This window comes from Callorhinchus milii, unplaced genomic scaffold (assembly GCF_018977255.1).
Source record: "Callorhinchus milii isolate IMCB2004 unplaced genomic scaffold, IMCB_Cmil_1.0 Scaffold3, whole genome shotgun sequence".
Classification (NCBI taxonomy): Eukaryota; Metazoa; Chordata; class Chondrichthyes; order Chimaeriformes; family Callorhinchidae; genus Callorhinchus; species Callorhinchus milii.
Window position 1 is genome coordinate 74,549,094 of NW_024704744.1, and position 24,523 is coordinate 74,573,616.

Here is a 24,523-nt window from a genome sequence, read left to right on the forward strand (position 1 = left end):
TATAGGTGAGATTCAGATATCTCAACAGGAGATGAACTTTCCCGACATTGCAAGCTCAAGGAGTAACTGATAAGGACAGAGACGAGACTTGATCTGAGCCAAAAGGCCGAGAAGTGATCATTTGTCATTTGTTTCATGGCTGTTTATGGGATATTGCTGTGCACAATTGGGATGCTGCATTCACCTATAAATACACAGCCATTCCACAGTAAATCTTATGAAGTGCTTTGAGATAATCTCCCAGTACGAAAGGCAAGGATTATTATTATAATTTGGTATGGAAACGGATGTGGGGGAGGAAGGATAGCTGTGAGTCGAACCTGACGCCTAAGTTACGCACCGGTTCGGTGAGTCTGAGGGATAGGCCGGTTTTAACAAGGTGAGATTCCATTAAAAGACATAATAAAAGAGAGTCATGTGATACCTCCCAAAGTGTAACTATTTTATTTCTTAAACTACAGCTATTTAATTCCTTCCATGTGAATGAACACACAGCGAAAAATGCGAGAAAAGCACCGATGAAATATGGGGACACGAAAGATAGTTTGCAGGAAACATCTGATCTGGGAATGCTGAAAAACATAGAAAAAATGTTTAATTTGGTTTGCACAATCCGTCTGTAAATCTATATTCATAGCCCAGAGACAAGAACACCACCATATCAACCAAGCTGACACAGACAACAAACTATCCCATCGGATTTCCGACACCAGAGGTGAAATTACATGTCATCTTATTGTGCACCTGCTTGAAATTAATTTACAGTTATTTGTACCACAAAACTACATAAAAGTAACCACACTCTACAGTAGTGGAGTCCTGCAGCTCAGTGGTTAGAGCACTCGCTTTGCAAGTGACACACCTGGGTTTGATTCCTGGCAGGGTGAAACCTTGGGCAAGTTTCCTTACTCCACACGCCTGATAATAATCCCTCAAAAAAACCAATAATAAATTGGTCATTTTCAATCCACGACTGTTTGTGTGACACTGCTGTGCGCAATTGGCTGCCGGATTTCACCCACAAATATACAATCAATTCACTTTACAGTCTATTCTGTGAAGCGCTTTAAGACGTCTAGAAGATGTGAAAAGCACTATATCAAAAGAAAGAATTAAGATCTTGCGAAGTGTTTTGAGACGTTTCAACTTTGATAATGAGCTTTATCATTATTATTAGAAGTTTACCTTTAGAAGGGGTTGGCAGTATAGATTTAACAGCTTTTAATTGTCTCTGGTGGTATTAGAATAAATCAGAAAATAAGTATGTTTTGTTCTCAGTAAAGCCCCAGGTTAGTGCTACCTATCACCACCTCCGCAACATTGCCAGACTCCGCCACTGCCTCACCCCTCAGGCTGCCAAAACCCTCACCCGCGCATTCGTCACATCAAGACTCAATTACAGGAACTCCCTCTTTATCAGCCTTCCTAATTCTTCCCTTCACAAGCTGCAGATCATCCAAAACTCGCCCACCAGACTCTGTGACCCCATCACTCCCACTCTCGCCCGACTCCACTGGCTCCCCATCCCAAAGAGGATCGAGTTCAAGATCCTCGTCCTCACTTTCAAGGCCATCCATGGCCTTACACCCTCCTACCTCTCTGACCTGCTGACTCCCTACCAACCTGCCCGCTCCCTCTGCTCATCGGGCTCCAGTCCGCTCCATGTCTCCGCCCAACCCGCCCTACCATCGGTGGCCGGGCTTTCAGCCTCTCTGCCCCCACACTCTGGAACTCTATCCCACGGTCACTTCGCCTCGCTTCCTCCCATGCCTCCTTCAAGGCCGGTCTCGAGACCATCCTCTTCAATCGTGTCTTCAGTCGCCCTCCCACCTCTCTGCCTTCCCTCACCCCTACCCCACCCCCATGCTCGGGTCCTGACCCCTGACTGTCCAGCGCCCTGGAACGTCCTCCCGACGTGAAAGGCGCTCTGTAAATGTAATTTTGGCGCTGTTCTTGTTTATCAAATGCAACTAGCATTAGTATAAGTAAATACTTTGTATTTACTTATACTAACCTGCTTTCATGCTGTCCATTATTCTTTGTGAACACAGGAACGTATCTGTGTAATGTGGCTGGTGACATGTCATCAAAAAGGTGAGACCGATTGCCAATTCATTTCGATACGTTGGAGAGATGATGTGTCTTTTAAAATTGGGTTAATTATTTTCCACGCCAGATTGAGTGACGGGGGCTGCTATGGGCTGTTGGGGGAGGGATAGGTGGTTGTGACTGTGTATCAGCCCAGTAGATCCTCCCTCTCTCTCTCTCTCTCCGCAGCCTCAGCCTCAGCCCAGGACTCGCTGCTCCTCCCCGTTAACAATGGCTGAGAGCAAGTCGCCTCCTGCCCTCCCCTGCAAAGCCGTGATCGTGCCTGGCAATGGAGGGGGGCACGTAGAGGACAGTAACTGGTACGGTTGGGTGAACAAGAAACTCAACCAGGTGCGTGTCGCTTGACGTGTGATTCTCAATCGCTTCTGCAAAGCGACTGACTCAGCAGGAAGCACTCACCAATCCCCTCCCAAAGAGCTTGCTTGCGGCTGTATCGGTTTTGCTTCCCCCTCTGCAATGTTTCACTCCACTTCAGCTTGTATTATTTCACCAATTTGCAGATTGTCTCCAGGCTGTTTCCCCTCTCCCTCTCCTGCCCCAGCTTATCCTGAAAGTGGCTCTTTTTTCTCCCCCCCCCCACCCCCCAAGCAGATGCCACTTTCCAGGGTGCCAGTGTTTTTGTAAATGAAATGGATTTTTTTTGTAAACAAATGATATGATTTTTTATATTTTTTTGTGTAAAAAAAATACAAAGTCACTATGCCTTACAGTGCAACCTGAGAAACGCTTTGAGACGTCTCAACGAAATGATAAGGTGCTGTGTCAAATGCAAGGTTTATTATTATTATATCAGATCGCAGGAATTATTTTTTTTCCCCCTTACACAATTTTCAGTCAGGCACAATAACAACAACAACAACAACATGCATTTATATAGCGTCCCAGATTTCAAATTTTGAATACAATGCAAAAATATATTCAAACACTTTGAGTTCATCAGGGACATGCCATGATTAATAATAATTCAATATTGAATAATTCAATTCAATATCATTATCATTTCAATATCATTTGATATAGCGCCTTATCACGTCTTTGAGACATCTCAAAGCGCTTCACAGAATATACTGTAAAGTAAATTGACTGTATATTTTGTGGGCGAAATGCAATTGCGCACAGCGGTGTCCCACAAATTCTGTGGTTTGAGTGACCAAATTATTATTTTTTTTGGAAGGGATTATTACCCCCGGAAAAGCAATCCGTCAATCAACTAACAACTGGGTTCCTACTTACTGCTAGGTGAATAGAGGCATGTGGAGGAAGGAAACTTGCCCAACGTTTCGCCCTGCCTGGAATCAAACCCAAGTCCTCTTGCTTGCGAGGCGAGTGCTTTAACCAGTAAGCTACTGGACTCCAAGATGGGTCCCTCCAGGGAGAGAGCGCACATTCTCTTCCAACAATCTATCTCTGGGATTTCCTTATGTAGGTGGGATTTTCAGTTTTGTTTGGATACTCTTGAGCATGGTGATGGGTTTCCACTTGTGTCAGACACCCGGCTGACCCCCAAAAATATAGCTGCTATGTTTTTCTACATAACTTACTTTTCCTGAAAGTAATCGCTGAAAAAAGTATCTTCATATTATGCTGTATGTATTATATTGTTAAATTATTGCCTGTAGCTATCCAGGATATTAAGCTTTTATTTCTTGAGGAACATTATACATAAAGTGTTCAAATAGTGTTCATTGTGCGACTGTTTAATTTGTTTCTTACAATATTTTTGCAGGTGCCAGATTTTCAATGTTTACTTAAGAACATGCCAGATCCCAGTAAGTGCCTTTTATAATGTGTCATTAGTTATTTCTGTTGCTATTTTGATTTGATAAGCAGTACATTGTTCATTTTGCACCCATCTCTTCTAGTTACAGCCAAAGAAAAAATCTGGCTTCCTTTTATGGAAGAAAAGCTACAATGTGATGGACAGACCATTATTATTGGCCATAGCTCTGGTGCAGTTGCAGCAATGAGGTATGAGCTTTTAAAAGCTTTTCTTTTGAATTGAATTCTGACCTGATCGGGTTATGTTATATACACAATGTTTCCATCAACACATTCTTGGAGGCTTCTAACGGGATTAAGTGTTGCCGTTATCTCTCTCTACTAGTCTCGAGATCTACCTTTTCCGTCAACTGTTCATATGGTCTCATCTTTCAGTATTGTGTATATGCCCTGTACCTCGTTCCCCTACCTTCTCCAATACATTCTTATTCAGCCAATCCTCATTCAGGTCCTCCATTTTGTATGTACCTCGAGTATCCAACACTCGTAATTTAGTTACTTCAGCCTGGTTACCAAGCAGAGGTCTGGTGAATCTGCGCTGCATGCCTCCTTGACCAGTGCATCTTTCCTAAACTGCTACCCAAAACTGAACACAATTCTGTAGATGAGATCTGTTCAGGGCTCTTGACCACTGAAACACCATTCCTTCCTTTTGTATTCCACCACTTGCATAAAAGGTCACATCGTTTAACCCTTTTTAATTGCTTTATGTGCCGCTGAATTAGCTTTTAGTGAGATGTGGATCTGGACTGACGTTCCTTTACCCACCCACCAATCCTAGCCTTGGCCCAATAAGAATGCACATGCATGACTTCAACATGCATGCAAATTCCAGCAGTTCGAGATAGCAATCATGGGCAGGAACCCTGGCTGATTTACCTGTTATGTCTCGGCACTTTGAGGCGTTACCCTGAGTAAATGGTGTAGACAAGTTCAAGTTGTTGTACCTGATTTACCTGTTATATCTGATATATCTGTTATGCCTAATATATCAATTTGTGTGCTGTAAAATCCTATTTAATTTTATTTTTAGATATGCTGAAATACACAAGGTGTATGCTATAGTGTTAATAGCTGCATATACATCGGATCTTGGGGATGACAATGAAAGAGAAAGTGGTAAGAAATTTCTTAGTCTTCTCTACTTAAGCCTTACAAAATCAACAACAACTTGCATTTATATAATACCCTTTACAATTTTCTGAATATGCGAGTATACTTTGTGATGGAAACATGCTCCTTTTAATTTATCTGGAGTCCTACAGCTCAGTGGTTAGAGCACTCGCCTTGCAAGCAAGAGCCCTAGTTTTGATTCCTGGCAGGGTGAAACTTTGGGCAAGTTTCCATACTCCACACGCCTTTGTTTACCTAGCAGTAAGTAGGAACCTAGTTGTTAGTCGATTGGCCTGCTTTTCCAGGGGTAATAATACCTTTAAAAAAAATTGGTCACTTCAATCCATGACTGTTTGTGGGACACTCCTGTGTGCTATTGGCTGCCGCATTTTGCCCACAAAATATACAGTCAATTCACTTTACAGTATATTCTGTGAAGTGTTTTGCGACATCTTGAAGACGTGATAAGGCGCTATATCAAATGCAAGGATTATTATTATTATTATCTTCAAACCCGTGAAACCCTAATGAAGCCTTATAGGTAAAGGCCTTACCCAGTGCAGCACTTGGATATTCACACCAGAAGGTTGCATGTTTGTATGTGTTGAGCAGTGCAGATTTTAGACCCTAAAATTAACTCCCAGATTAGCCTAAAATTAGGGGTGCTAACATAACTCTTGGGTTAAGATTAGGGAAAAATCAGGCAGGATTCCTGCTCCTGATCTCTATCTGAAAACCCTCTAATAACTCCCAGTGTGCTTTCAGGAAAACACATGTGAAAGGCGTTATACAAATGTAATCTTGTTATTGTTGTTCAGGAAAACATATTTGGGGGAGGGGGAAGAAATTCAGTTTTATTCCACCACACACCACAATTATTGTCCATTTCACAATGTAAAGATGTACCCTTGTTTCTCCAAGGGTACTTCAACCGTCCATGGCAGTGGGAGAAGATCAGATCCAACTGTTCCAAGATTGTTCAGTTTGGTTCCACAGATGACCCCTTCCTTCCTTGGGCTGAACAACAAGAGGTGGCAGACTGTCTTGGTGCAGAATTGCACAAATATGCAGACCAAGGGCATTTCCAAAACCAAACTTTTCCACACCTTGTAGCAGTTGTTAATAAAATGCTTAATACATTTTTATAGTCAGAAACATGCCTATCTCCAGGCCGATCACATATTAAAGTTGTTTTATTACGTACTGAATTTCTCATAAAACTAAAATATATGACTTAATTAAAAATGAGTTTGTTATAATGGTGCTACTCAGTTCAAATCTGTGTAAGAAAGAAATTGCATTTTTATGGTGGCTTTTACTTCAAAACAACGTCAAAACAAGTGCCTGCGACAATTACTGCTGCTTGTCATTTACTCGCAGCAAAGCCCACAAGCAGCCATGAGGTGAATAACCAATTTATCTGAAGGATTGCTGGCCAGGACACCAGGAAAATTGCTTCTTGTTTCAAAAATGTTTATGGGGTCTTTTAATATCCAACTGAAGACTTGTCAGACAGGAATTTGGTTTAGCATCTCATCTGAATGCAGCACATCCTCAGCATTGCATTGGAGTGTCAGCCTAGATTACATGACTTATACAAAGTCCCAATGTGGGGGTTGAACAACTTGCATTTATATAGCATCCCTCACGCATGCTAGTGTCCCAGAGCGCTTGACAGTGGCGGAGCATGATGCCAAGCCGGGGGGAGGGGGAGGTGACCCGTAGTCACAGTTGAATAGAAACTCCACTCAGTTGCTGGTCACTCAACTCACCCTCTTCTCCCGGCTGCCGGCCGGCACAATCGACTAGTCATTCTCCTCAGGTTCTATTCCTCTCCCCCGTTAAAACTGCTGTCATTACTCCCCTCCTCAAAAAATCCACTCTTGACCCCTCCAACCTCATAAATTACCGGCCCATTTCCAACCTGCCCATCCTTGCTAAAGCTCTGGAACGTGTTGTTACTACCCAGCTTTGCTCTGACCTCTCCCTCCTCAAGCTCTTCCAGTCTGGTTTCCGCCCTGCCAGTAGCACAGAGATGGTGTTTGTCAAGGTCACAAACGATGACCTCTCTCTCTGTAACCAGGGCTCCCTCTGCCTCATCCTCCTGGACCTCTCCACCATGTTCGACACAATCGACCATGCCTTCCTCCTCCATCGCCTCTCCCTCCTCAGTGGGACTGCACTAGCTTGGTTCGATTCCTACCTAACAAACCACCTTCACTTTATCTCCTCAAACGGTGTTTCCTGCTGCCCTTGCCCGGTCACCTGTGGTTTACTCCAGTTCTGCAGCCTTGGCTGTCTCCTCTTCCTTATCTATAAGATCCTTCTTGGCGGTATCATCCGCAGGAGTGATAGGGGCCATGGTGGAAAGAGAGGGGTAGTGGAGACGGTGTGGGCGGGGTGCAGCCAAGCGAATATTTAAAATTTTTGATACAAAGAAGGACCTCTTTGCACTTGGCGTTTGAGGTGAGGATGGAGGCAGCTTGGGGGTGCGGGGGGTGTTCAGAGGCAAGAGCCACTGAGCCAGGCTGACATGTTGTGAAATGTTCAGAGAAGTACAGCAGACACTGAAAATATTGACTTTATCACGAAAACATGGTTGGACTCTCTGTTGGTGATAAGGCTGCATTGCCAGCCAGCACTGATAGTATTTGTTCATGTTCTTGCAGTATTTGCATTGTTGACCAGTGGGAACTACATCACAATTGTTTTGTGTTTAAAGAGTAGGGCCTCTGAATTATTTAAAAAAATTCTAACCTCTGCCTTTCTATTTTTGATAATGATCTTAAATTTATGCCCTTTAGTCATGAATTCTCTCCTAGTCTCTCACCTAATCTTGTAATCTTGAATATTTCTGACGAGTCAACTCAACCTCCTCAGTGAAAACAGACTCAATTTTTTTTAAGTTCTAAAGAATGATTACCTCACATCAAAACCGTCACTGACCCAGTTAGTGCAGATATCTATAGGCTAATGGCAGAAACCTTAGAGCAACGAGATCTGGGAATTCGGATCTACAAATCTCTAAAAGTAGCTACATGGATAGGTGTTAATATAACAACAACTTGCATTTATATAGATCCTTCATGCCGGGCAGTATCTCGGAGTGTTTGAAAATATATAATAATAATGCTTGCATTTGATATAGCATCTTATCATTGTTATTTTATCAACCTGCCCACTCCCTCCGTTCAGCGGGCTCCAGCCTGCTTCACTTCCCCCTCCTCACCCACCCCACCATTAGCGGGCGGGCCTTCAGCCACTCTGCCCCCACCCTTTGGAACTCCATCCCGTAGTCCCTCCCTTGCCTCCTTCAAGACCCGTCTCAAGACCCTCCTCTTCGACCGTGCCTTCAATCACCCTCCTTCCCCCCCCCACCCTCCCCGATCCTGACCCCCGGCTAGGGGTCCGAAACACTGACTGTCCAGCGCCTTGGGTCATCCTCCCAACATGAAAGGCACTCTGCAAATGTAATTTTGTTGTTGTTGAGAAGTCTCAAAGTGCTTCACAGAATATATTGTAAAGTGAATTGACTATTTTGTGGGCAAACGCGGCAGCCAATTGGACACAGTAGTGTCCCACAAACAAATTAGACCAATTTTTAGGAGGGAGGAATAATTACCCCTGGAAAGCGATCCCCCAATCGACTAACAACTGGATTCCTACTTACTAGGAGCCTTGTTAGGTAACCAGAGGCATGTGGAATGAAGAAATTTGCCTAAGATTTTGCCCTGTCCAGGAATTCCCTGGAGATAATGACTGCAGATAAGACTTTTTTTTGTCTTTATATCCAGATAAAAGAATACAAGAGTGAGGAGGTGATGTTAAATTTGTACAAAATCTTGGTTAGACCACATTTGGAGTGCTGTGTCCAATTCTGGTTTCCACACTGTAGCAGCAATGGAAAATGTACAACATAAGTTTACTAGGATGATACTGGCAAGATAAGCTTATCTGCTTATCAGGATAGACTGTATATGTTTTATGAGAGAAGAGAGGCTTAAGATTGGACATAATCGAGGTGTTTCAAAAATATAAAAGCGTTCTAGGGTCAGCATAAACAAGAATAAAAATAATAATCCTTGCATTTGATGTAGAGCGTTATCATGTCTCAATGTGCTTCACAGAATATACTGTAAAGTGAATCAACGGTATATTTTGTGGGCGAAATAGACTATTTCCACAGGTTGAGGAGTCTGTAACCAGAGGATATAAGTATAAGATTGTGACTAGGGCATCTAAAAAGAGAATTTAAGAGGAACTACTTCACACAGAGGGTGGTGTGATTGTTGAACTTGCTGCCTGCTGCAGTGGTTGAATCTCATAATATGGAGGCATTCAAGAGGAAACTAGAACTTCACTTGAGGGAAAGAAGAATAGAAGCTCCGGGAGGGAGTAAGGAATGGGTGAAGACTTTTGTGGAGCATAAACACCGGCATAGCTTGGTTGGGACGAGTGACTGTTTCCATGCTGTACATTCTTTGTAAATCTTTGTAAATATCTGACTCTGTACTGTATATAAGAAGAAAAATTGGATTGAGACAGTGTATACCAGTGTTTTGTTTGACGTCTAGCTATCTTTCAAATCCTACATAGAGACCCCTACTTGCTTTGCTTTCCCTCACCTCTTCAACATCGCCTGGTCAGATATTATTTTCCCCCTAACCCTATTGCAGAGACCCTCATCTATGCTTTCCACCTACAGACTCAATTATTGTAAAGCCTCCGCACCAGACTCCCAAGTTCCTCCAAAGCTGTAGCCCATCTCTGCATACCATGTGCTTTCCAGCACCAGGCTCCGTGAGTCTTATCACCCCCATTCTTGCTCAGTTGCTCAGTTCCACTGGCTCCCCATCCCCAGTGAATTGAATTCAAGATTCTGGTCCTCATTTTTAACTGGTTCCTTGATCTCACCCCACTCTGCGGCCTCCTGCGACACTACACGCTTGGCTGCACCCTTCACTCAGTAAGCACCATCCTGCTTCATGTCCCCCGCCTGCTACACTCCACAATATGGGATATAGTACACAGGTAGTTCAGGACATATGTGCATGCAATAGCCAGGACGGTGGAACCAGATGGACCTTAGTCTGTTTTCGTCTAGCATTTCTTATGTTCTTATAAGAACCTGCAACCATTTGGCACCCATTCTCCGGAACTCCATCTCAAGCTCCATCGCCTTCTCCCCTCTCATATGCCTTAAAAATTCACCCTGATCTATCTCTTTAACAGTGCTTTTGGCTATATACCTTCCTCCTTAGCTCTCCCTGCCCCAACTCGTGCTCCCAATCACTTGTGTGAAGCGCTTGAGAGACATCCTCCCAACATGAAAGGCATAAATGTGAAATAGTGACATTGTAAACCAGGACAAAACTTTCAGATAAACCAAGGCAGCGTTGTGAAGAGTAATTTCAGGACAGACACCAAGAAGTGTTTCTTCAAACAGAGGGCAAAAAGTGGAACAATTTTACAAGGAAGAGGTCACATTAAGGATTATAATAATAACCCTTGCATTTGATATAGCGCTTTTCACGTCTTCTCGAGGTCCAAGCGCTTCACAGAATAGACTGTAAAGTGAATTGACCGTATATTTGTGGGCGAAACACGGCAGCCAATTGCGCACAACAGTGTCCCACAAACAGTCGTGGATTGAAAATGACCAATTTATTATTGTTTTGTTTTGGAGGGATTATTATTATTAGGAAACTTGCCCAACCTGCCTGGAATTGAACCCAGGTGTCTCACTTGCAAGGCGAGTGCTCTAACCACTGAGATACAGGATTGACTTGTTTAAGAATCAGGTTACAGGTGCCAGAGTGGAAGCATTGTGAAAGAACAGGTGGAAAAACCTTGATTTTGACTAGTGCTCCGAAACACTGCCCATGCCCGAAGGGCACGATATGAATACATGTTGTTGTTGAGCAACAACTGGACAAGCTCCGGCTCTTCCGTCATGAGAGAAGGCAACTTAGGGATGGATGACCTCATGGAGGTGTACAAAATGTTAAATGGGGTTTATAAAGTAAACCCAGATCAATACTTAAGGATATATTAAGACAGGAGAACAAGAGGACATATGTTTAGAGTTTCAGGACAGATACCGGGAAGTTTTTCTTTACTCAGTGGGTAATTAAAACGATTGGAACAGGTTGCCAGGAAAGGTGGTAGAGGCCAGGACGCGTGGACTCGTATAAAAATCAACTTGATAAAGTGATGCGAGGACATAAGAACGTAAGAAATGCTAGACGAGTGAAGACCACGGGTGCATCTCGTTCGCCTTCCTCCTTCCTGGCGGCCGCGCGTGCACACACGTCCCAAACTACCTATACTTTGGGTTCAAAACATATTGATCGCTGGCGGGGAGGGGGGCGGGGGAATACATTCCCACTCTCCACAAGAAGTAGATCTACGCCCGTGACAGAAAAGAGGAATTCTGCAAATGCGCCCCGTTACGAGCCGCGATGGCCCCATCCTCTTGTTCCCCGAGCAAATGAATGCAATTCACGAGGTGCACCCGCCCGCACGGTAGGCGGGGTGTGATGGAAGCAGGAGATCGGATGGAGGCGAGGCAGGACTTTTTCATCCAAGATCTTGTGTCAGGTGTGGGTTTTCATCCAAGATCTTGTGTCAGGTGTGTGTGGTGGTGGGTGGGGAGGTGGGGGGGGGTCATCACGTGACCTGCATGGGCGGGCCACCCCATTGCCCCGCCCACCACCCGAAACAGAGAGGTGCGCACGCGCGCGCCCTCAACGCCCTTGAACGAGCGGGAGAAGCTGATTGGCTGCCGGTCCACCCAACGAGCGGCGAGAGGTCGGAACTCGCCTCCCGCGGCGTCCATCCGGACCCTGGCGCGCGGAGCCCGGGTGACAGTTGGTGTGTCGCTCGCGGCGCGGCGGTTACGAGGGGGGAGGCGGCGCCAGCAGCAGCAGCAGCACCACCACCACAGCGGGAGGGCGAGGAAAGCACAGACCGCTCGGCTCAGGCACCATGGCGGGCGCACTGGCTCGTAGGGCCGCCGACTATGTCAGGAGCAAGGATTTTCGGGATTACCTCATGAGGTGCGCCGAGGTTTCGTGTTTGGCTCGCGGTTGGTGGCGGGGCGGGCGGGCGGCGCCGGGCTGGGGAGCGAGCGGCAGTGACCCTGCTCAGCCTCCCCAGCCCGGGCTGCCGGGGGGGGGGGGCAGGTTCCCGTCCCGGGCAGAGCAGAGTCCCGGGGTAACGGAGGGGAGCTCTCTTCGGTCGCGACGCTCGGGGGCCGGGCGGGCGGGCGGGCGGGCGGGCCCGGGCCCCCCGGGTTATTGTCAGCTCAAGGTCGAGGGTATGTTGCCGGCTCGGGGCTCGGGGTTTGGTTGCAGAGCCTGGACCGGCTCAAACACCCGGGGCGTTAATGCCGCAGTTAATGCCTCAGGTGAAACACCTCTTCGGTATGTGGCAGTAAACAATTGATGTAGAAGAGACGAGTTACCTCTCCCCCCAACCACCCACACCCACACACCCCCACACACACACACACCCCCACCCACACACACCCCCCCACCCACACACACACCCCCACCCACACACACCCCCACCCACACACACACCCCCACCCACACCCCCCCCCACACCCACACACACCCCCCCCACACACACCCCCCCCACACACCCCCCCCCACACACACCCCCACCCACACACCCCCACCCACACACACACCCCCCCCCACCCCCCCCCACCCCCCCCCACACACACCCACCCACACACACACCCACACACACACCCACCCACCCCCCCACACACACACACACACACACACACACCCACACACACACACACCCCCACACACAAAATACGATGAATGAGTTATTTTCACCTGTGCTGCAAAGCGGTTCATTTTGTTGGAAAACCGTCGGTTTCTGATGTATATTCGACCGGTGGGATGTTGTTAGCTTTTTGAATGTCACCTTCTCTTGCGGTGTTCCGCCCCGCCCTGTCCTTTTAAACGCGTGCACAAGTGCGGTAACGCGGGCGCTATTTATATTCCTTGAATTGCTGCGGTCTTTCCTCATGTTAACACATTTCTTGACCTATTGGGTATCACAAGAGAGATTTGAAGCTGTTCACTTCATCCTTCTTCCAGCATTGAGCTTTGACAGGGATCGGTTGTATTGTAGTTGGGGCCTACACGATGTATATGTCTGTAGCTATTTATATACAGGTGCAGTTTGACCTCGAGTTGTGTGCAAACATGTAATTGGGTGATTGATTCCATCTCTATCAGGATAGGCTGAATAAGTTGAGCCTTTTTCACTCAAGAAGCAATGTTTTTAAGAGGGGACCTAATAGAGGTGTTTAAACGTACAGATGTCTCGTGAACATAAAATGAGATTTCTCAATGACGTGATGAAGTGCGGTATCAATTGCAATTATTATTATTATTATTGGAAAGGATGTGATAAGGTCAGCATGGATAGGCTGCTTCCACTGGTTGAGGAGTCTGTGACCAGGGGACACAAGTATAGGATGGCACCTAAGAGATCTAAAAGAGGATTTTGGAGGAACCACTTCACCCAGAGGGTGGTGAGATTGTGGGACTTGCTGCCTGAATCGGTGGTTGAATTAGATAGTGTAGATGTATTCAAGAGTAGAGCTTCACATGTGGGAGAGGGGATAGAAGAGATTGGAGGGAAGGAGTAAGCCATGAATGGGGACTCGCGTAGAGTATAAACACTGGCATGGATTGATTGGGCCGAGTTTCCATGTTGTACAATCTTTATAAATCTTGTCTCACTTATTGTTAGTTGACTTGCTTTCTAAATTATTGACTGTCTAGGACCTTGGGATGACCTCCTGATGCGAAAGCCGCTATGCAATTGTAATTTGTTGTTGTTTGATGTGTAAATGGTAAGTGAGCATCCAGAGGCTTCATTCAGCTTCTTGCAGGTTCTATCTATGAAATATATGTGCCTCAGTAAATTTTGCAATTAATATGCAATTTTTTTGGTCCAACATCTGCAAGGACAGAGTATACACTATTGAGCTCTTCTGACAGCTTCTTCACCCCTCCCCCTCTCACATCTCAGTATTAACGCATATACAACAGCAGGTTACATTCATATTGATTCCTGTTCAGGTGGATGAAAAGAGAAGGAAGGTTTTCCTGGAATCCCAGCCAACAAGCTCCCAGATAAAATTGGTCAATTCAGTTCATGACTATGGAACATTGCTCTGTGCAAATTGAATGTCATGTTTGCCTCCAAAATTTTACAACAGCAACAACTTGCATTTATATAACATGCCTCATGAAGGGTTGCATCCAGAACGCTTGACAGTGGTGGAGCACGACTCTGAGCCGGAGGGAGGGGGAGGTAACCGTAGGCACAGTTGAATAGGAAAGTCTTTAGGTGCAACCTGAAAATGGGGAAGGAAGAAGCAAGGCGGAAGAATAGAGGAAGGGTGTTCCAGAGTTTTGGGGCGTAGTGGCTGAAAGCGGGGCCACCAATGGTGGAACGGAGGGCACAAGGGACATGCAGATGGCTGGAACTAGTCGAGCAGAGGCAGCGAGTTGTTCATTGGGGGTAAGCAGGTTGGAGAGGTAGGGAGGTGCCAGGGCATGAAGAGATTTGAAAATGAATGTGAGGATCTTGAAATGAACCCGTTCGATGATGGGGATCCAGGGAAGCTTGACTAGACCTGGTGTAATGAAGGTACGGAGTTTAGTACGGGTGATTATGCAGGCGGTGGAGTTTTTGATCAGTTGGATCCGGTGCATGGTGGAGCTGAGGAGACTGACTGGGGAGACATTACAGTAAAATATGTGAATCACCTTGAGATGTCCTCCTGCCATTGAATGTGTATCAAAAGTAATTATTCATTATTAATAATAATTATTATTGCATGGCACTTTTCATGTAGAGTATGTCTAGGAGTGCTTTTATAAAGATAGTACCAGGCGGCAAGCAATTAGATAGGTAACCACAGGTGTGGCCAAAGAGGTAGATTTTACAGGTGACTTTTGATGACAGAGGGATTGAGATGGAGTAATTGAGGGAGTTCCAGCGGATAGAGAACAGTGATACAAGGCTTGGCCACTGATGGTGGGGTGAGGGTTGTGCAGCTGGAGAGAGTGGAACCTCATAACGCGGATGTTTCCAAAGTTTTGTACAGATAAGGATGTAGGCAGGAATGTTTTGCAGGTGATGGAGCTGTGGAAGCCAGTAAGGAGAACATTTGAGAACTTGAGTCAGTACATCAGGTGTGTGATAGGAATGGAGTCTGTGGTTAAGTTGCAAAAAAGTGGTCTTGTTCAGCGACTGGGTGTGAGGGAGGAAGGAGAGTTGAGATTTGAACAGAATGTGTAGATTGTGCACTGGTTCAGTGAGCTGCAAAATAATGTCAGAAGATTGAGGCAGTCTGAGTCTGAAACAAGGAGATTGCATTGAGTTTGCTGGTCAATATTTTTACTTGGCAGAGCAGATGCTGTAACTTTTTCTAAAGTGATTTACTTTTCGTTTTTGTAATTGCAGCTTAGTTAAATAAATTCAAGATTCACCCAAGGATTAATTTTTTAACGCTATAAAACCTTCAGCATTTCCAAAGGTGTAGGTTAGATTGAGGAACTTTATCCAAGAGCATGTACTGTTTAATCTTTGAATTTAAATTGGTTAGCTCAACATCCTCATTTACAGTACATTTTTTATGATTATTTCACTGTAGCTAGAAAAGGTACAAGGAACAAACACTGGGAAATGATTCTTACATCACTCTCACTTGATTAGTATATTTGCGTAATTTCCATCCTTTGTTGTGTTACTTTCTTATCAAATTGTTGACCCAATTTGCAATTTTTTAACCAAATTTCTATTTTCATTAAAAAGTCACAAATTTTGAAGTATATGGCCTTATACTTAGAGAATACAGTATATGCTTCAAAACTTGACAAATGGAGAGCAGTTTTCAAATCTTCAATTACATTATGTGCAATAAAGCAGGAATTGATATTCCCAATACTATTCAACACTTTGATATTAAACAAAGTAATGATTAAATAAAGTGAATATGAATGTAAAAACCCTGGAATACTTAAGTTTTTTTTCTGGGTTTCTGTTGAAGTTCAGCAATTCTTAGTTTTCTCTTATATTTTAACTTGATCAGAACTTGTCTCATTTGACTAGTGCTAATCATTTATTATAAATCCCTAAAAGCAACAATTGCATTTATGTACCGCCTTTCACTTCGGTAGGACATCCCAAGGACACCCTCAATTATTTTGTGAAAATGTTTTCATATATGTACTCTTTCTGAAGAGTGTTCTCCATTTCTCCTTAAAGTCATCTAGTCTAAGAAGAATCAAGCTATTTAGAATAATAATCATCAAATACCTGATGGTGGTTGCTTTCTGTGTGAATTGTTATGATTGATTAAATATGATGTATTCAAATTCTGCACAGTATGCTCCTTTTCAATTTTGAAAAAGTGCACTATTTAAAAATGTGCAATTGGGTGTCCCATTGCTTTGTAAGCATGTAAATGTGCTTGGTTTCAATTACTAGGGAAGATAGTTTTAACTGCTGAGCCGAACAGATGGGTATTGTGTATTGGAGATGAAAGCAGAAAATGTTAGTATTGAAAGGAGGTCAGATTGTTTTTGAAAATGCAATGTTAAGGAAATATTAACATTTTATGTTTGTTTTCATGTGTTCCCTTAAATGCTACAATTTGTTTTAAGAAAGAAAATCTAAGTTGACTGTATTAAAATCTACCAAAACAACTTTTAATTCCAAACTAGTGTTTTTTAAAGTTCCCTTTAATTAAAAATAATAATAATCCTTTCATTTGATATAGCACCTTATTACTTTGTCGAGACGTCTCGAAGCGCTTCACAGAATATATAATAAAGTGAATTGACTATATTTTGTGAGCGAAAATGACAAACAAGCTTGAATACGTTAATTAAATTGAGGACTTAACCCTCGTATCAGTATCGAGTAGAATCATGTTAACTAGTCAAGTATCGTGTAACAGTGTGGAATGCTCTCTGATCTAATTTTAGAGTCTTTTTAAAAAAAAACTCAACAGTTTGACCTTGCTGTTCATGTATCTTTGTTGTTTACCTTTACTGAATGATCCTTTACAATTATTATGTTAGTTTCCTCCAATCATCACTAGAAAGGGAATGGAGCACAATTTTTCTGGGGGTTAGATGTCTTACAGAGAATATCTATTTATATTAGATTTCATGTATGTCTGATATTGACAAATTTATATTAAATTTTAATTCAAAGTTAAATATTTACTGCAACTAATTAGTCTATTGTATCAAATGTAAGAATTTTTATTATTGTAAAGTTATGTTTCACGTGAGATGGGTGGACAACTCAAGGTCAAACTTTTGAGCCTTTTTAAACTCAAAATTTATACCGTAAAAGAGCATAATTCTGCACTGTTGTACAGCACTGGAGTAGTTAACATTATTCTACTGGATACAGACACCAGAGTTAAGCACTCTGAAACGCAACCCTGCATGGATATAAATGCCAGGTGTTATATGTATTAAGCCATTTTACACTATGCCCAGCATATGTTTACTATCAGTGTTTGAAATTCTGCAGTTTTTACGCTGGTTCCATGGTCTCTGACCTTGTAATGATCCCATGTATGACAATAATATAGCAATATATGATTGAATAATACAGGAAGATCTTTACAGCATGTAACAGGCACATTTTTCTCTCCATAGAATTTGTACTTTGTTTTACAGACATAAATGTTAGTTTAAAGAGTCTTGTGATATGAAATTCTTATCTTGGTCAATACTTTATTTTATACTTTATTTCTGATTCTGCTACATCAGTGATGTAAGGACTGGTGCAGTAATGAAGCTTCCCAATGTGGAACTTTATGGACTAATTTTAGAAATGCTTAATCAGGAATGGGAAGATTACAGGACGGGTATTCTAGAAAGACAAACTTAATCAGTTGCCCACTGACTGGCTTATGAATATGGCTTATGACTGATATGAAGAACGGGAAAACAATTTTAACAACAGAATCTAAAACATTAACTTATTTTTCTTTTTCTTCCCTTTAATAAAAACCTCTTGCCTGGCTGGCCGTATATACCATCAGTACGGTAAGATGGAAAATTTATAAGAGTTAAATGTGTTCTGTATATGTTCTGCATGCTAATTTGATATACCCATCAACAATGCGTATTAGTTGACCATTCTTCTGTGAAGTATGGATATTTGACTCGGGTATCAAAGATGTGCCAGTGTCCCTGGTGTTCTATTTCTCCAAGAGCCAAGGTATTAAGAAGGCAGAAAGGGGTGAAAAATATAATGGCAATAAATAGTGCAACCTCACAACAGAGAACACTTTTATATAGGTGTGTGTTATCATTTTTTTGGGGGTGGGGGGGATGGGAAGCATAAAACACTTTTTTTAGTGTATCTATATGTGTATCACAGAAAAGAGCAGTGTTAATGGGGTGTTTTTGAGGGGACTGAAAAGAACAGAAGTTCCATTGCTAGTGAAACTTGAAAGATATTGTACCAATTCAGTTTCAAAGTGTCTTAACTTTTAGGAACTGGGTGCAGCTTGATTTATTCACTTAACTAAAGAATATTGTTCAGTTAATTATGTGAATTTGGGTCTTATTAGGTCAGCATCTTTGGCAATTAACTAGTACCTCACAACAAGATTTCTAAATTTAAATGTTACTTTACCTGGGCAGGTTTCTACTGTTATCAGTATCTCTGGATCCAGATAATTTATTTCAAATGTATATGGAATAGCTGAAATGCAAACTATCAATGCATTGTAATAAGCCATTTATTATAAATCTTGACATGACTCGGGTGATGTAAGATAACCATGGTGTAAAGAATTTTTAAGTTATGTGATATTTTGGCTGAGACTGATAACATTGTGTTGATTCTCTTTGATTATACATAGCACTTTTGGGGTCCAATAGCTAACTGGGGCCTCCCTATTGCAGCTATGAATGATATGCAGAAATCTCCAGAGATCATTAGTGGCAGAATGACTTTTGGTAAGTCAAAGCTTAAATCTGATATCGTTGAATCCAATATCCCATGTTTAAGATTTGATTCCCAAATTGCAAATTCCTAATTTGTAAGTGTACTTGATTCCATATGTAGTGTTCCTAACTTGAGATTGGGAAGAGCTTCATACTGTATTTGAATTTCAACTTGTGTGAAATGGTATATGCGATTGCTAATGCCTTTCTTTAACTTTTTTAAAAATGAAAGAAAATTAAAAAAAAATCTTTAAATCATATTTCTACAGTCTTGGAGCTTCATTGGGGTGCAAAACAATTCTGTAAGGAGGTTGATCTTGTCTCTCAATATCTTTAGTAACTATCGATGCAGAGGTGCGAGAAAATGGCTAGTTAACTTTTTTTGTGGTCAAGTGCCAGTACTCGGTGCCTCTGCACTTGTGGCTTGGATGTAGCTTAATTATGCAATAACATGCTGCGCCCATTCGATTCCTTTGTAATAAAATGTATTGACATGCAAAAACTTTGAAGTGCCTTTATCATGTTTACAAAAACAATTTGAAATCCTGAATTTCTGAAATCTAAAGTGTGTGTTTCTATTGTGTAAATAAGAACATAATCATGAAGTTTTTTTGTCATTTCTATGGAAAAAAGCATCTGTTTTCTCCATTCACTTCTTGCAACCCTAATCAATTATTACTGAAGAAACATGGTGATAAAATAATCTATCTTCCTTTATGCTTGAAGTGTAATATCTATATACATATATAGTTGATTTAGATGGCCTGCATTGCCTGCATATTGGCACACAATAGTGGGTGTGGTGGACTCTAGGATCTTTTTCTTTTCTATTTATTTTCTCAATCTTTCTTTGGTTTTGGTGCAATTTATGTCCAATTTATATCCTATCTTTACTTGAGGACTTTGCATAATTTGCCATGATTTATTATAACATGGTAAGCACAAGACGTTATTGTATAAGCTGAGCCATTAGTGCAACCGTTCTGTTTCTCCTCATGTTGCCAAATATTTTAGAATAACTTTTATTGAAAGAACTTATTATTGGGAAAATGTAAAAATGTCAAAAACAAGGTATTTGTAACTGAAATTATTTATTATAATGTGAAATGTGTTTAAATGATATAAATGTGAATAAGTAGAATTCAGAATATTAACCTATATATTGTAATCTTTGTGGTTTGAGTGGAAAAAGTTAATGTTAGCAGATTTCTGGTCATGCATTTGGGCAGTTTATTCAGTGAAACATAGTGAGCATGCTGATCAAAACAAGTCCATTGGGTTCACAGTCTTAAGGGCAACAGCACATGCTTTTTTTAGAATAATATGACAGTGTCTCTGAGGTAATGCTGTTACCTCAGGCCAAAAAAATGCAGCTCTATTAATGTAACCTATATTTTGTTTTTATTTTAATTTGGGACTTTTTAAAAGCTTTTTCCGCTGAAGCTGGGGGGAGGTGGGTAGGGGAGAAGAATATCTGCTGGGGAATTGACCTCAATCTTTGACAGACCATGCCAAAATGGAGTATCAGCATAGACAGGAAGAGCAAAAAAAAGGCCTATTGGTTTATTGAGTCTGCTCAATATGAATGTCCCCCACTCCACCGTCCACAGAATATTCACCTGCATATCTTTCCTTCCAATGCTACAATTTCACAATAAGACCTGCTGAATCAGTCTCCATTTTGTCCGTCCCACCAGTCACCTGTATGAGGTGCTTGGTTCAGATTGCAAGGTTATGTCAGAGAATATCATTTGGGGACAATAAGCAATCTCATTTCACAAGACTCCTTACAACTAGCAGAAGAGATGTTTTAATTTGAATCCAGGTCCCAAATGTGAACGGATAGAGTGTCAATTAAATGCATGTTGTTTTGCAAAATTAAAACTGAAGAATTTCTCAAGTTTCAACACAAGTTTTTTTTAAAATTAGTAACTAGCTTATTGGGAACTATATTTCTCACCCCTATAAGTATAATATTCAATGTGCGAAATCAAGTACAACATAATTGTTGTCAAGTAGGAAACTAGTTTATTCTTGATTATTCAAAACTCAAGTTTGTTGAAGAGAGGTGAAATATGATTTTCAACATGATTCAGTCCCTCCATTGGGGTAGTGAAGCCAAATATTCATACCAAATAATGTTACTTGTTTTTTAGTTCCTTTGATTTTGTTACAAAAAAGGCTTTATTTGTGATCCAGCACAATATGTTTAATCAAGCCTGTTGTCTGTCTGAGGAAATCTGCTGAACCCAATTACTAAGGATTTTGATGACAAAATTATTTGGAATTCTGTATAAGTTACTTGTAACTTCTTTTCACAGCGCTGTGCTGTTACTCTCTACTTTTCATGAGATTTGCATACAAAGTACAGCCGAGAAATTGGCTTTTGTTTGCCTGCCATTGCACTAATGAAACGGTACAGCTCATCCAAGCATCTCGTCTGGTCAAGTACAAGTAAGTAATCTTGATCTATGATATACTTATGCAGCCTCAGATTTGGTAATTCAGAAGCTAACTAGATTTAGCACAGTATTTCCCAGTCCTATCATTATCTGTATTGATATTTTCACACCAGAATTAATCCCAGAGAAATTTAAGGAACTGGAAAAATTGCGGTGGATTGTTAATGAAACATTGCAGCAAAGATGGCTTTGCAGTGCTCTTGGCTGAGTGTGCTCAGAAGTAGTAGTGGTATGAAGGTTTATGACGAAAGAGCAGGGCATTGGGATTAAAATATCTAATATCAAATAAGCTGGTGGATCAGGTTCAGTTTCTGTGTTTGAGTGTACACTGAGTTTTGTTGATTGTTGATTTCCTACTGTCATAATATTTGAGCAAACTAGGCATATTTTCAAAGACTAGATTAAAAAATACAACTCAACAGTACTAACTGGTAAGTTCAAACATTATGGGAACAAAGGAGATGTGTGGGTTATCCAACATGTGGTCTTGCCAGAGGAATAACCTGCACTGTGATGATCAGGGTTGTTTATTGCTCCTAAGTTCTTGTTGCCTGATTAAATTACTGTTGTAAATAGTGTGCCATTGAACAAATACTCTTTTATGTAAAATGATTAAAATAATTACTGAAAGCAGTTAGGGTTACTTGAAGTTCCATCTTATTGATTTTGCTATCTGGGTTCCATCTGTACACAAAATGGTTGATCAAAGCAATTCATTTACTAGTAGTCCTAGTATTTGCAAAAAGGTTCAGAGTTTTGAAAGCCTGAGACTAAATTGATGCATTAAATAAAAGCTCTTTAATGTTGTCCTTTTCAACCAATTACTGTACTTGATTTGTACTATTACTGGACCATGGTCAGTGAACTCACTGGAATATGTTGGAACCTTTTAATAAGTTGTTTTTCTTAATGTGCTTAACGTATTTCATTCAGCTTGTTCTGGTTTAGTTCAGTGTGTAAAGTTAGATTGTGTTTGTTGCTTGATGCCCTCCCCGCCTCTTCCTCTCTGGAAGTATTATTGTAGTCTGTGGGTTGTCATCTATGACTTATACCTCATTATTAGTGATTCTATGATTTATTTTAGGTAAAGAATGGAGTGGAATAAAGGAGAATATCAAAATAAATTAAAAAATAATAATTTGGTCGCTCAATCCACAATTGGTTGTGGAACACCGCTATGCGCAATTGGCTGCCATGTTTTGCCCACAAATTATAGTCAATTCACTTCACAGTATATTCTGTGTAGCGCTATGAGGCATCCTAATGACATGATAAGGCCCTATATCAAAAGTATTATTAATAGTTCAACTCGGATGTTTTTTTGGAGTCCTGTAGCTCAGTGGTTAGAGCTCTCACTTTGCAAGCGAGAGACCTGAGTTCAATTCCAGGCAGAGGGCGAAACCTCGGGCAAGTTTCCTTACTAATAATAATAATAATCCCTCCAAAAAACAAAAACAATAATAAATTGGTCATTTTCAATCTACGACTGTTTGTGGGACATTGCTGTGCGCAATTGGCTGCCTCGTTCGCCCACAAATATACAGTCAATTCACTTTACAGTGTGTTCTGTGAAGCGCTTTGGGACGTCCTCCCGACGTGAAAAGCGCCATATCAAATGCAAGGATTATTATTATTTTCCTGATTCACATTCTTATTCCAGCTCTCAATGTGTCGTATTTAATAAGAGACAAACACTAGTTGAGCTGTTTTTATTTACTTTTTAAAAACGTAAAATATAGGGAGGGGACACTGTTTTACTATTTAAAAATCATTTTTTAAATCCTAGAGCTTTATTCCTGTAGTGTTTACAAATCTGTCTCAGACTAGGTGTTAAATACATCTTTATTTTTTGCAGGCTCGAGAAGCAGCAGCCTGCCTGATAGGACACCATGCAGCACTTTACCTTCAATGCCACCAATGCACCATGGTCTTTCTACGGTTTATACGCACAAGATTCTACTTAATCCGGCCTAATTTTTGGATGAATTTTTAAAAGTATTTAATGCCATCTATGTTTTGTAATGTACTTAATTTTGTTTGTTTTTTAAATCCCTTAAAATTGCCTTATTCAACTTATTAAATATGGGTTTGCTAACATCAGTCATGTACAGATTTTTTTTAGGTTGAACTTTTGGACTAAAAAGGGATACTGACTTGCACTATGAAGCTGTTGAGAAAAGCAGTAAGTAGGTAAAATTGCAAGGAATACTGTATGATCATGGATATTGACTTGTGTGTCATGTCTTTATTGTGTTGATAGATTATTAGTTTTGGCAATTTTCAAAGTACTTTTAATGAAATGTATCACATGCAAATACTGTTAATTAAACTGCATTAGACCAGTGGCCCATTAACTGACCTGACCTGGTGTATTTTTGTAAAGGCTTTCCTTAGCATTGGTTGTACATTTATTTATGTGTAGCTGACCTTAAATACTTTTACTCATTCTCCTTATGGACTATCAGATCTACAGAAATGATCCCTGATGGTTTAAGGGATAAAGGCTTATGAATATTAAAAATGAACTATTTGTTTCATTCCTAATAACTTACATGTGCAAGCTAACACTGGGGTTCAGCCTAATTGCTCTCTTCTCCAATGCCTTTAAGCCTTTTGTTGGAATGACAAGAACTGTACTTGGTATTCTAGGTGCAGTTTGAACAAAGACATTGTAATAAAAACAGAAGTCGCTGGAAACACTCAGCAGGTCAGGCAGCATCTATGGAGAAAGAAAAGTGGTTCAACGTTTCGGGTCCAAGACCCTTCGTCAGAACATTGTACATTTGATGTACAATTTCATGGTTAATTTGTGTTGAAGCACAATGAAGTCTACATCCTTCCTAACCATCTCACATATATACCAGCATAACGAGTTCTTTAGATTTGTGAGATTTAGATAGTTTACCAATTTTGATAGAATTTATATGGAAGCCTCACTACACAAAATGAGGTAGACCAAGGTTTGCAAATTGTATTCTGCTCCAATTGTTATGAAAATCCAACAGGTATAAAATTATAAGAAATAGGCGCAGGAGTAGGCCA

At 41.4% G+C, this 24,523-nt stretch overlaps 2 protein-coding genes across 2 annotated transcripts; both read left to right on the top strand.

Annotated features, from left to right (window-relative positions):
* Nucleotides 1-2,263: 2,263 nt before the first annotated feature.
* Nucleotides 2,264-6,240, top strand: rbbp9 (retinoblastoma binding protein 9). The gene is made up of 5 exons (XM_007898324.2): nucleotides 2,264-2,439; nucleotides 3,836-3,878; nucleotides 3,972-4,077; nucleotides 4,922-5,007; nucleotides 5,923-6,240. Exons 1-5 carry the CDS (start codon nucleotides 2,320-2,322, stop codon nucleotides 6,147-6,149), a joined length of 582 nt encoding a protein of 193 aa, XP_007896515.1. The 5' UTR covers nucleotides 2,264-2,319; the 3' UTR covers nucleotides 6,150-6,240.
* A 5,629-nt stretch (nucleotides 6,241-11,869) lies between these two features.
* mpc1 (mitochondrial pyruvate carrier 1) lies at nucleotides 11,870-23,838 on the top strand. The gene is given in 5 exon segments (NM_001292476.1): nucleotides 11,870-12,059; nucleotides 18,107-18,110; nucleotides 18,935-19,031; nucleotides 21,341-21,473; nucleotides 23,337-23,838. Coding segments are annotated over 5 exon segments (330 nt in total). The 5' UTR covers nucleotides 11,870-11,988; the 3' UTR covers nucleotides 23,362-23,838.
* The last annotated feature ends 685 nt before the right edge of the window (nucleotides 23,839-24,523 follow it).